This window comes from Oculina patagonica, chromosome 14 (assembly GCF_052425735.1).
Source record: "Oculina patagonica isolate OP01 chromosome 14, crgOcupat, whole genome shotgun sequence".
Taxonomy (NCBI): Eukaryota; Metazoa; Cnidaria; class Anthozoa; order Scleractinia; family Oculinidae; genus Oculina; species Oculina patagonica.
Window position 1 is genome coordinate 14,379,249 of NC_135771.1, and position 12,767 is coordinate 14,392,015.

Sequence of the window (12,767 nt, forward strand, 5' to 3'; positions counted from 1 at the left end):
ACATTAACAGCAGTGGAACTGACAACAGTCACAGTGAAGTTTGGAGCAACACGTGGCACTGTAAAAATGAATTAATATCATGTTCCTCAATTTAGAAACTGGTAATAATACTAAACATCATTATAATATTGTCATCTCCCAAGTACTGATGTCCAGAAAGAAACACCTACTACATGAAAACTATCCAAGAAATAAGCCAGAATCAAAGACCCCAGGAGACAAAGATCAGAAAAGTTTCTGTAATAACCGTATTGCACTCAGAGAATACATTTGATAGGTTTAAGGCTATTTACCTCTATGTAAACAATTTTCTTGAGCAATTTTCTTTTAAAAAACTATGTACAGCTACAGAATACTTAATATCTAGAAGACGTTTCTTCATTGTTGAAATTGATAAAGGACCAAGACAACTAAAAAGTCCGAAATAACTCAGATAAGCTGTAAAAACTGATGGTTCCACTACTTGGCCTTCTAAAAAACATTCCATAATGCTTAGGCCATCCCAATAAAATGTTTCATTTCCCTTCTCGTAACCCATTTTTTTTTAAATGTAGAAAAAAATTCCAGATTCCTTGTCAAAGAGGCAAGTACTTTAATTTACAAGCACAGTACGATCTTGCTTTATTAACAACAATTGGTATGATGTGATGTCCTTGTCTTTAATTAACATCGATCAATACTAAGTTTTTCAAAGGCTGTTTCGTGCCAAGAGCATTAACGATTATTCCAACATTCTCAGCGAGATTGACTGAAACAAAATCTTTCGGTTTTGCATCTCCTGGCTTCTTAAATGAACCCAGGACACTTAAAGTGTGCATTCTTTTTTTTTTTTTTGCCCGACCGACCGACCCACCATTACAAGAGACGGGGCGACGGGAAATGAAACATTTTATTGGGATGGCCTTAAGTTAAATATATTGTATCTTCAATTCTTGTAATCCTGCAGTACAAATAAACATTGTTGTTGTATAATTCTATGGAAACAGACAATAACAGCTTCTTTTTATTTTATAAAATGTTACACTTTTTGTCTTTATGTCACAATTCAAATCTCCCCATTGCACTATCCCTCATAATACCAGAGCTGGTGGTGGTGAATGTCGCGATCGCGCCACGATTTGTTGCCATCGCGACGCGATTGTAAATAAACGCGATCGCACCGCGAATGTCGCGATCGCGGCGTGATGAGTGCGATCGCGGCGCGATTGATTACCACCGCACCGCGATTTGGGGGGCTGGAATAAATCTCGGGAAGTGTTCCCGGCGAGAACTCACTTCTCGATCACCGGGAGAAAGTCAATATGCTTTGAAACTCTCACAAATCATGCTGTGGTCGTAACGCAAATCATGACTTGTATTGATGAAATAAACTTTAAGTACTAATCAAAGTAGTAATAAAACTGGTTTGATTTAAAATGTCGAAAAACATTTTATCACGTGACGGTGAGCCGTGAGGACGTGATTCCCACAAGAAAAGTTTTATTTAGTTTTAGTCTAGACGAACTGGCGCGACAAAGCGGCGCGTGATAATGAGTAAAGATAAATTAAAAGATAAGAATTTTTATTTCTTAACAGTCCGTTTTTTAATCTTTTCAAACACTTTGTTTCTTTCTTTTCTTATCTTTGAGGAACCTTAATACCTTTGAGCAATCCAATGACAAATTTCTGTCGGCCATTTTCTTCAAATGCAAATACAATCAGGAATTCGCTGCAATTGCGTTTTTCGCATTGAAGTCAAATCCTCTATATGGCATTTAATTTAATTGTGGCTCCGAAGAGGCTGTCAGAATGAGCTTTTTTTAGAGCTTTATATTTACCTTCCCGTAGACCACGATCGTAGACCACACACATCGAAGTCCTTTCCCGCCTTTTGCCGCAAGGTGTCGTGAACTGAGCGTTACGATTGGCTGAGTTAGGTCATGTAGTGCATAGTACACGCAATCGCCACGCCATCCCAAGCAGAAAAGAAATTTTATTTCGAGAAAGTTGGTATGTTTTCTCTTCACAATCAGGACTGGAAAAATGTGTTCTTTTTTAGCTGCTTCTGTTAATAACAAGAGTTTAGAAGCGACCTAACTTGAGGGAAAAGCGTCTCTGTGAAAACTGCTAGAATTTGTTTTGTTAATTCGAGGGACAGCTTGTTTATAATTTCAACAGTGCTTCGTCATGGACTTTGTTGCCTGAACTACAGCTGAACTGTGATTTAAAAAAAAAATGCAAAACTCGAACAGTGGAAAGAGGAAAACATTTTGACGGTAAGGACCATTCAATGCGAAGTTGTACCTGTTGATGCTTGGGACTTAAATGTTGTATTATTTAAAAAAGCTTCGGGGAAAAGCGCATCTTCGACGGTTCGGCTTCTTCGCAGATGCATGACGAAGAGATAGTTCGCTCGTTTGGTAGATCACATCATTGCATCTTCCTTCGCTTGAGCACGAGTAAAAGGTTAGTTGCCGTTATGTATGTGTTGTTCACATTTTACAGAAGAACTGTTCACTTGATTATTTGCTTGTAAACTAAAGACTCAATCACGCTCTCCGGCTTTGCGAAATATAATTGTGCTTGGCAGCGAAACTGGCCGTCTTTTTCTGTAAGCTTCTGTAAATAAATGATGTTGTTTCGATACAGAGTTTGTGTGTTTGTTTTGTCGGTATGCAAAACGCCAAGATAATTGTTTTTAAATTTAAAGATTTAGGCGCGATCGCGGCGCGATCCAAGCCAAATCGCGGCGCGAATCGCGGCACGAATCGCGGCACGATCCAAGCCGATCGCGGCACGATCCAAGCTCAATCGCGGCGCGATCGCGCCAATCGCGGCGGCCAAAAATGCGGCGCGAATCGCGGTGCGATCGCGGTAAAATTTTTACAAGGGATTATACCCTACCCCCTCACCCTTCAAAAAAAAAAAAAAAGAAATGCAAAAAAAAAAAAAAGGGTTTCAGTAAAACATGATAAATAAGAGCAAATTGTAAATTTTAAACAAGCAAAACATACCTTCTTCATCTGTGGTTACACTCACTACAGGGCTGCTGTCACTAGTACCAACTGCATTCCTCGCAAACACTTTTATGTAATATGTTGTCCAAGGGAAGAGGTTGCCAAGAGAGGTACTTGTTGATGAGCTGGGCACCACACAAGAGCTACTCGACAGTGATCCTTGGCACACTGCTTCACCAAAAGTGTGATTGTCTTCACTTATCTTCACTGTGTAGTTTTGAATTGCACTGTTTCCATCATCAAAACCAGCCACCCAGGAAATATTTACCACTCGTGAACTCTTCGATTCGACTGTCACATTCAACGGAGGGTCTGGTACCACTGTTAAGTGAAACACCAGTATTATAACCATCAATGCACAACTAAAGTCTATTAGTTATTTCTTCCTTACCCAAAAGGAAAGTATAGGTATAACAGAACTTGCAAGCTTGGTTCACTGAAGTGCTGTGAATCAACCTTACCTTCTTAAATCCCTGCTGTCAAACATTAAAACCCAGTTTGAATCCAGTTTTTCCATATTTTATATCAATTTTAGTATCACCAGTGTACTTACATGTATAATGCCTTTGTTATCAATTACGAGCGGTCCGTACGGACAGTGTAGTGTTTGATACAAATGTGCTAAACTCAGGAAAAAATTAATAACCACACCCCCGCCCACCCCAACATCCAACATCCCTGGAAATTTCGGTTAATCTTCATACTTTATTTCAAAAGTTTAATTGTGAGAACCCCAGAATTTCGAATTATGAAATAACCTCTGTGGGGTCGGTACAAAGATTTTCTGGAATCACAATAAAATATTGTTAGCAAGCAAGTAAGAAAAAAAATCACGGGTTGCACAGGAATGTTAGAAGTTGTATTGTCAGTGTTAAACATAAAATGTGAACAGTTAAATACTCGTGATAATCAATCATGATCTCGCGAGGTTAGCAATGAATCGCTTCCTACCACTCGAGCTACGTAGACTCTACAAACTCCAAAATGGCCGATGAAGGGACAAATGCATCATGTGATAAATGACGCTCGCGGCAATGCCCGTGAGAAATCAAGATTTCTACTCAAAATCAAAATTCCATGAGGACAACGAAATTCTGCTGAAGTCTGCTCATCTTACGTTCCTGCAAAGGGTGAGGAACTGGAAATTTGATTTTTTCTTCTGCTAAACTTTCATTCATGGAAGGAAAGACTCGAGAAAACATGAGAAAATGATCAACTCGTGACGGGATGTTGTTTTTATTACCGGTATTAAGTATGCATCACACAGGCTATTAAATTACTCAGTGGTTGTAAATTTAGAAACATTCGCTTTTGTGTTTGACAAATAAACTTTACTCGCTACTTTTGATTTGACTCTTACTTTTAACCCGGGTTTTAAACATTCAATTCTTAGTTTTGAGTCAAGTGCTCAGTTGCTGTGTTACAATTTTTTTTTCGTGGCGAAAGACAAGAAAGTCTTCCAAAACACACTTTGCTTAAATGCAAAGATTTGAATCTTGTATATTTAATTGCGTGCGACCTTTGAAAGCCCCAAAATGAATATTGTTTAAGAACAAAAAAAAAAAAACGCCATGCAAAGCCCTTTGTAAGTTTAGCACGCACAGTGGAAACAGCTGCTCTCAGTACTTTAAACGCTACCAAAATCGCTGTCTTTAAAATTTGGATCACCAATTGCAGGATTTATTTCTATCATCAGTACACTTCAATGCCGACAAATACATACATACATACATACATACTTTATTATCTTTCCCCCATGGGGGCTTTTCGAAGATAAAAATAAATAGTGGCAGCTTGCCGAACATGATATTTTACATCACGCGAAAAGTTTACCGCTAAACGGTCAAATCTATTGTCTCACAGTCTGAAAACATAAGCCCCCGTCACACAGTCTAAGCGACCGGTTTAGGACTATATCGAGGATATTGTGATAAGTCCTGCTGCAAGGCAGGCGAGAAAACTCAAGCCAATAGTCCTTGTGACGAAACATTCCGCTCTCAGACGAAGGAAATACTTGACATTTCTCCATGTTCAATTTGCGTGACCGATTGTTCATGTTTTAGGAAAAGAGCATGCTGCTTTTAAATTACTCGTGGTACATTAAAAAACTTTCGCTTTCATGTTTGACAAATAAACTTTACTTGCAACTCGAAGTTTTTGACATGTATTTGCTGTTTCTTTTGCGGCGAAAGACAAGAAATTTTTGCAATTCATACTGGGAAACGCGAGGATTTGAATCTTGCATATAATTACATACAATCTTTTGAAAGGCGATCTTTCGAAATGAATGGCACGCTTGTTCCACTTCAGTGAGCATTTGTCCACACCTAGCGTTATCCCAGTAGCACTTTTTCCTCACCCACAACCACCGCATAAGTGTAGTTCAAACACTATATACACTAAAAATCATTGACTAATTCTGCGTTCATAATAGTGCATTCAGTTTCTCAAACTCCATGACTTTTCATGACCTTTTGTTTTCCATGACCTAAATTTGACCATTTCATTTGATTTCAGGGAGTTTTTATTTTTTTACTTTGCAAAAGCCACACTGCCTAATTTATCTTGTACAATAAAAGTCATTTTCCATGACTTCCCAATTTGACCACACTTAAATTTTGTGACTTTCCGTGTTTTCCAGGACCTGTGCCAAACCTGTAAAATTATTCAGCTTCTCTAATAGCTGAATCAGTTGAGCAAAAAGGTTAAAAAATAGACCCTTTGCATAAATGGCACCCAAATTTGCATAATAATAATTGGTACATCCTTAGCCTTATGTGGATGATTTCTGACAAAGGATTTTTACATTTGTATGTGAATGTGAGGCTTAGGATGCATTTGTATTGTTATTCAAATGAAGACGACATTAATGCAAAGGGTATATTCCCAGGGGGGGGGGGGTACTCCGGCTTGTAAATGACGGGGATGATCGAATGGAGGCAAAACCCATGACCCAAAAAATCCCTAAGTCTTCCAACATTACCCAAATAAATCCCTGGACCAAAAATAACCCCCCAAAAATCCCTTGTCAAATTGCCCCTAAATTGCCAGGAGGGGCAATAATATAACACAAAGAAAATCATAAAAAATTGAACTCTCGTATTTTTTTATTCATCATACCATAAATGCGCCAAGGCACTTTAGTTCGTTTTTAATACCCAAAAAATCCCCTATTTAAATCAAGTCACCCAAAAACTACTTGCCAAATTTTCCAACCCCATAAAAAATCCCAGAATCGAAAATTTCAAACCCAAAAAAATCCTTCGATCATCCCCGTCATTTACAAGCTGGAGAACCCCCCTGGGGTATATTGCAGAGGTGGCTAAATTAATATAACCCCAAGACGTAGGATTTACTGTCAAAAATTAACTTAGAGGGACTACATTAAAAAATTTAACGTACAAGCAATTTATCTGTCTGCGACTCCAGTCAGTTATACATCAACTGGAGGTTGATATTCCGGGTAGGCAGGCTTTTAGCCAGGATATAAAAAGTGGGCATCCAAAATTTTTATAAGGCCTGACTTTGTCCACATAGGAGGGCCTGAGGAGCATGCAAGGTGTTTTTCTGCAGTTATGAGTGCAAAGGTGTCTAAAAACTTCCACATTTGCTGGAAAAAACCTCTGTATACAGCAATTCATATTAAATTTCTGTGATATGTGGCCGTCTACAGGACTCCTGGACTCCCACCTGGCTAAAAGCCTGCCGGTAGGTAAATAAATGAACAAAGTGAATTTTGAAAAGTTAGCTTTTTGAGCATTAAACCTTTTTCAACTGAAGGATTGTGGGTTGTCTACACCACATCTTTAACGTGGCTTACTACAATTTTGAGGGGGTAATAAAAATGAGCCCAACTTTGAACTATTTTTTAAAATTATGATCAAAAATTTTAAGAAAAACGACAATTTTTTTAAGTTTTAAAGACATGTTTCGACAGAGCATCTGTCATCTTCAGTTGAATAGTTTACAAAGCACAGAGAGTTGAATAATAAGTAGACAAAAAATGCTGATTAAGACAAGTAGTAACAACAGAACGTGAAAATGTGTGAATTAGAAGGATAATTTTAGATTAACATGGTGTAATTGCTGATTGAGGCAAGGTAGCTCCTTTTGAATATGGATAGCCTCCTTTATCGTAAATCATGTAAATCTAAAAATTATGTAAATCTAAAATTATCCTTCTAATTCACACATTTTCACGTTCTGTTGCTACTACTTGTCTTAATTAGCATTTTTTGTCTACTTATTATTCAACTCTCTGTGCTTTGTAAACCATTCAACTGAAGATGACAGATGCTCTGTCGAAACATGTCTTTAAAACTTAAAAAAATTGTCGTTTTTAACTCGGAAAAGAGTTGTAGTGGGCGAAGTGAATTCACTCCATCACTCCTTCACTCGTTTCCTGTTATACATATGCACGCAATGCGTGCAAGTGTTTTAAGGCCTCTAGAGAAGTAGACCTTTTCTCTGATACCTACATTTCTTGTTAAATTACATAAAATTAACATGCTTAGTCACCAACCGAAATATTGTATTCATGTCAGTTTTCTTGAAATAACATTATGATATTTATTCAGCTATAAGCTGAGACCGTAAACCTTTGGTTTTTTAAAACCAGTTGGAAAAAACTAACCCAAAACACTCAGCTAAAGATGAATTTATTTCAGTACGATTTGGTGAAAAAAAATCGCTCGACTTATAGCCAATGATATTATTATTATTATTATTTGTATTAGCAAACCTTTATTTGTCAGTTTGCTGTTTTCGATTCTTGTTTCATAATAACTTTTCCGAGTTTAGTGGCTTATAGCCACTTTTAGTTATTCTTAAAATCTTTACATGTCTGCTGTTCTAAAGACCTTTTGGAAATGATCAGAAATGTTATAACTTTCTCTAAATTTGTACAGGAGCCCAAAAATTGTCAAGCAGTGGATCCTTGTCATTATAGATGTGAATATTGTTTATCTCACAATAGAATCGCTTAAATAAATAGTGACGCGTAAACAATGGACCTCATCGCCTGATGAAGACTAGCAGTATTGCAGTCGAAACGTTGTAATCAACATCTCATAGCAATTCTATCGTGCGTGAGACAAACGTATAAATGTATGTTGATTCCTTTCAAGTGGATCCTTGTTTTCCAAATGCTAAGACTGAAATACGTACAATCTACTCTACTCATGACTTGCTTTTCTTAGATTGATAATGTAAGACCATGTAGTTTAGTTGATATGTAGTAACTGCATGAAAGTTGTAATTAAAAGTCAATTAATACACCAGCCAAATAAATATACGTACCTTGAATAACAATTGTTGTCATATCTGATGAACTACCAACATCATTTGTACCAAGGCAGGTGTAATTCCCAGCATCCTGTGGAGTGGCTGCAGTGATTGACAGCTGTACTTGGCTTTCATTGTAATGTGGAATAGTCACACGAGAGTCATTAATCTCCACGCTAGCATTTCTTGCTATCACAGTTCCATTCTTTTTCCACAGCACTTCAGACACCGGTGGTAAGGCATTATACTGACATGACAGCAGCATTTGTTTTCCTTTAATCACAAACTGTTCTGAATCACCAATAATCGTAACTTCTGGTGCAACTGCAAGTATAACATTGTTGAAGTTAATGACCTATTATAATAATGAAAATATAACTGAAGAATTATTATTAAAATTATGGATTAGCACAAGCATGTCAATATACTGGCTATTTTTCCACTGTTTCCAAAATAATTAATAAAAGAATATTGGTTTTCATAGAGGATTGAAGGATTACAACTGACAACAAACTAACTTGACATAAAATAGTAAATGGTTTGAACCCAGGAGTATCAGTAGGTCGTACACTGTATAGTGTGAATCTGTGTGATCGTCCGGGTGAGAGTACGGTAGTTCTTAGAAGAATTCAGTTGTTGGTGACTGATGTTTGGACAACCTGAGCAGTAGTCATCTTCAGAGTCAAGTGGGTTCAGGGTTCTATAAGCCCAGGCCACAAGGCAGGCCACACTAGCGCTAGCTGTGGGAAATGAGCATTCTCACCACTTAACCTCTCCCATGCAGAAATTAATATTAAGTAAAATTTTATTTAAGTCTAACGTAAGTATTTCTGTTACGGCTTCAAAAGGATATCAAATGCTGCTTTCTGAATATTAAAAGATAATCATGGTGTTTGATTTAGTTAAATTAACTTGCATGTCAATTGACAATGTTCCCTGGCAAGTGGTTCAAGGAAGATTCTCCCTCAAGGCCAGGTCAGGAATCAACAGGTTAAGTAAAATATAATCAATTAAGTTCTATAACAAAACTAACACTACTTTGTAAAACGACTCACAATGCACTGTCAGCTTTCCTGGATTTGAGGTAGAAGTATTTACACTGTTATTTGCCACACATCTATACAGTCCTCGGTCTGCTTGGACAACATTGGTTATTGTCAAACTTGACGTATTTGCTGTAAAAGAAACACTTAACCTCTGATTTGCAATATCTAATGCTTCTCCATCTTTTGTCCATCTCACATCTGGTACAGGGTTTCCATAAACTTCACAATTTAAAGTGGTGTTTTGTCCTTCTTCTACTGTTGTGTCTTCTGGATTCCAGGTGAAGTAAGGTTGAACTAGAAAAAAACATAAAGTCTGAGATATATGTGACCCTCCACGGGAAAACAGGGAAAAAGGTGAACGCACGGACATGCGTGTCATGGCACGGCACGCTAAGCGTGTCACACATCGCACGGATATGCGCATAGTTATTAAGTAAAACAAAGAATGACACGGTTGATATTGTTTCGCACGCTAAAGCTTTTATCTAAGGGCAGTGTGCTATTTGACACGTTTAACGTGCAATATGACACGCGTGCGAAAGGACACGCGTGCGATAAGACACGCGTGCGATAAGACACGCTCCGCAAACCAGCCTTCGTTTGTAGCTTTTACATCCGTTTTACTTCTTATGGCACGAACGGGTTGAAGCTATCTAAAGGAAAACATGCTAGACAAAAAAATGCTTTTCAATTTTTTGTTATCATACGAAGACAAACAAGCTCGCATAACTTACGTACTTTAATACCCGATGAACGTGCATAACAGTAAGCTAATTCCAGATCGTACGAGGCTCATACATGAGGCGAGGTGAAACGTAGCGACAGCGTTTGTGCCAATAAATTTGGCTTCAGTTTCTAACAACATTAGGGTTAATGACTTCACCTTTACACACGCATTTGAATTCTTCCCGTGCCATCTGAAATCATTGATGTTTATCTTCAATACATCGACAACATTGCCGAAAGTAAGGGATGCTTTCGCAAACCTGGGACACGTAAGCTTTCGTTGGCTTAATCTCCGTTTAGCGAATTAAAGAACGTCGAATGTAGCTGGAAAAAATTACTGTCGTACTTTGAAATTGATACTCAACTAAAAGGCTTGCTTTGTCGTTCGTTTGTTTTATTCGAAAGTCGGCTTATACGGCTGCCGGGCAAAGGTTTTAAGTGTGACAGTTTTACAAGACGAGAGAACGGTAAGTTAAACCTTTCTCTTGGACACGGCTAGCGTGTCATTTTGCACACTTGAATTGCGTGCTATTTGACACGCTAGCGTGCCATTTCGCACAGTACAGTGCTCGACACGCAACATTGTTCTACAAGACACCCGCCTTTGTTTTTATCGTGCGCAACTAACAAAAGAATTTTTTTAATTAGGCGTGCCTTTTGACACGTGCCTTTTGACACGCTGCTCAGAAGCCGGAGTGTCATTTTGCACACTGCCTATTGTTTAACGTGCCATTTTGACGTGCCCGTGCGTTCACCTTTTTCCCTGTTTTCCCGTGGAGGGTCACATATGTTGAAGTTTTCTTGGCTACAATAGGTACGTACCACATAAAATAGATTAAACATGTGGTACGCCTATATTCCAACTACATGTATTAAATTAACAACAACGATAAAAAGTTATCATAATTATGTAAGAATAGGGAACCCTGTTACTAGCCACATAGTATACCATTCTCACTCATTTATTATGCCGCTCATTGTCCGGCATGGATAAGACATGGGAAAAGATTGTGGCTGAGGCAATGAGCGAGTGGGTGAGAAAGCACTATAGCTGTGTATTACGTCGCCGAAGGGGAGGTGGGTGGGTCGAAAATTCGCCCGGACTTCCCGGCTTGCGTATCTCTTTCGAAATGCCTCGAAACTAAGCAAAGGGATCTTTAAATATGGCGATTGTGCACGTGGTGATTAACTCATTGTTGTCACAATAAAAATAATGCAAAATTGACCATGTCGCACGTTTTATTTAATAACTCCAAAAGTATTTACAGCTATAAAGTCTCCAATATCTCATTTGAAAGGGCACAAAATATGCTTTCTAGAAAAAATATAATCTCCTTCTTGAATACTTAAAACGTTTCAAAAAAAATTTCTGAATCACAAAAAATCAGTAAAAATAAGTCACAAAATTTAGGCAAAACTGAAATAGTGCAAAAACACTCCACTGGGTAAATTTTAAGGTCCAAGTTATCATCTTCCGTGTTCTAAGACAAAATTGCTGCCGAAAACCGGATGAAAAAATTCCAAACAGGGAATTAATTATTAATTTTTTTTTCTTACGTAAACAGAAGGATCGCATTTCAGTTTCCATGGCAACGACTTATCAGAGCTCAAGTTACGTGCGGCTACTCACGTCTGCATAATCCCTACAAAACGAGTGATTATCAAAGAAATTGAGCTTTACATTCCCAAACTCGACGAAGGACAAATTGTTTATGATAAAGGCGAGTTTCTAAACGTAATAAAACGGCGATCCGAACGGTTATTTGTCGCATTTTGAACAACATGTGCTCATATCGCAAACAGACACAAACATGTGCGAAGCAAAATAAAAGATCATTTACCTCAATTTTTCGCTTTGAATTTCGAGCTAACTGTCCAAATAACTTTGTTTGAGACTTGAAAAACCTTCTGGATCAACTTCCTCCTCAAAAACCATCTTCACCGGCTTTTAAAAGCTGTTTAAGTTCATTCGACTGATTCCGTAGTCACGTCCGCCATGTTGGAATTTTAAAACACGCTTGGAAAAATTGGTCATGTAAGGCACATTCAAGTGTCTTGGCCCAAAATCGCTCTGCAATTGGCTAATACCGTAGAATTCCGGTTATAAGCCCTGGGCTTATACAACTTCGTAAGGGGTTTTGGGTGGGCTTATAAGCGGAGGGGCTTATATCCGGGAGGGCTTATAAGCGGAATGAAAAAAAACGTTTCAAAACGAACCACGGGAGTGTGGATGACAATACGTTTTGAAGTTAAAAACACATAATAAAGCAACATTTAGCCCTATTCAGTACTGTCATCTGGTAGAGGGGGGCTTATATCCGGGGGGGCTTATAACCGGATGTATTTTTTTGTTTCCAGGTTGATGGGCCTATAACCGGGGGGGCTTATAAGCAGGGGGGGCTTATAACCGGAATTCTACGGTATCAGCTTCCTGTTCTCCAAATTTGGAGGAAAACGGAAGTAAGGCAAATTTTCTGGGAATTCTCGCGCTACCGGTCCAAAAGGACCGGTAAATGGCCGTGTGTGACAAGAAAGAGTTAAGCATTACCTGACGCAACTACCATATTTTCTCGATTTAACGCCGGGCCCCGAATAAACGCCGGGTCTCCAAGGCAGAGTGGTAGGTAAGCCTTTTAGGCATTTATTTGAAGTGTAATATGCTTTCGGTATGATGGCAAGATACAGTCATGTCACAAATAATGATTAAAATCCCTTG

General features: G+C 38.3%; 1 protein-coding gene across 1 annotated transcript in view; it reads right to left on the bottom strand.

The window, feature by feature from the left end:
• The window catches only part of LOC144637970 (titin-like), a 175,624-nt gene that overhangs the window by 101,371 nt on the left and 61,486 nt on the right, over positions 1–12,767 (bottom strand). Inside the window, exon 24 of the mRNA XM_078497059.1 lies at positions 9,335–9,619. Coding sequence (XP_078353185.1) covers positions 9,335–9,619 — 285 coding nt within the window. The remainder of the gene's footprint in view (positions 1–9,334; positions 9,620–12,767) is intronic.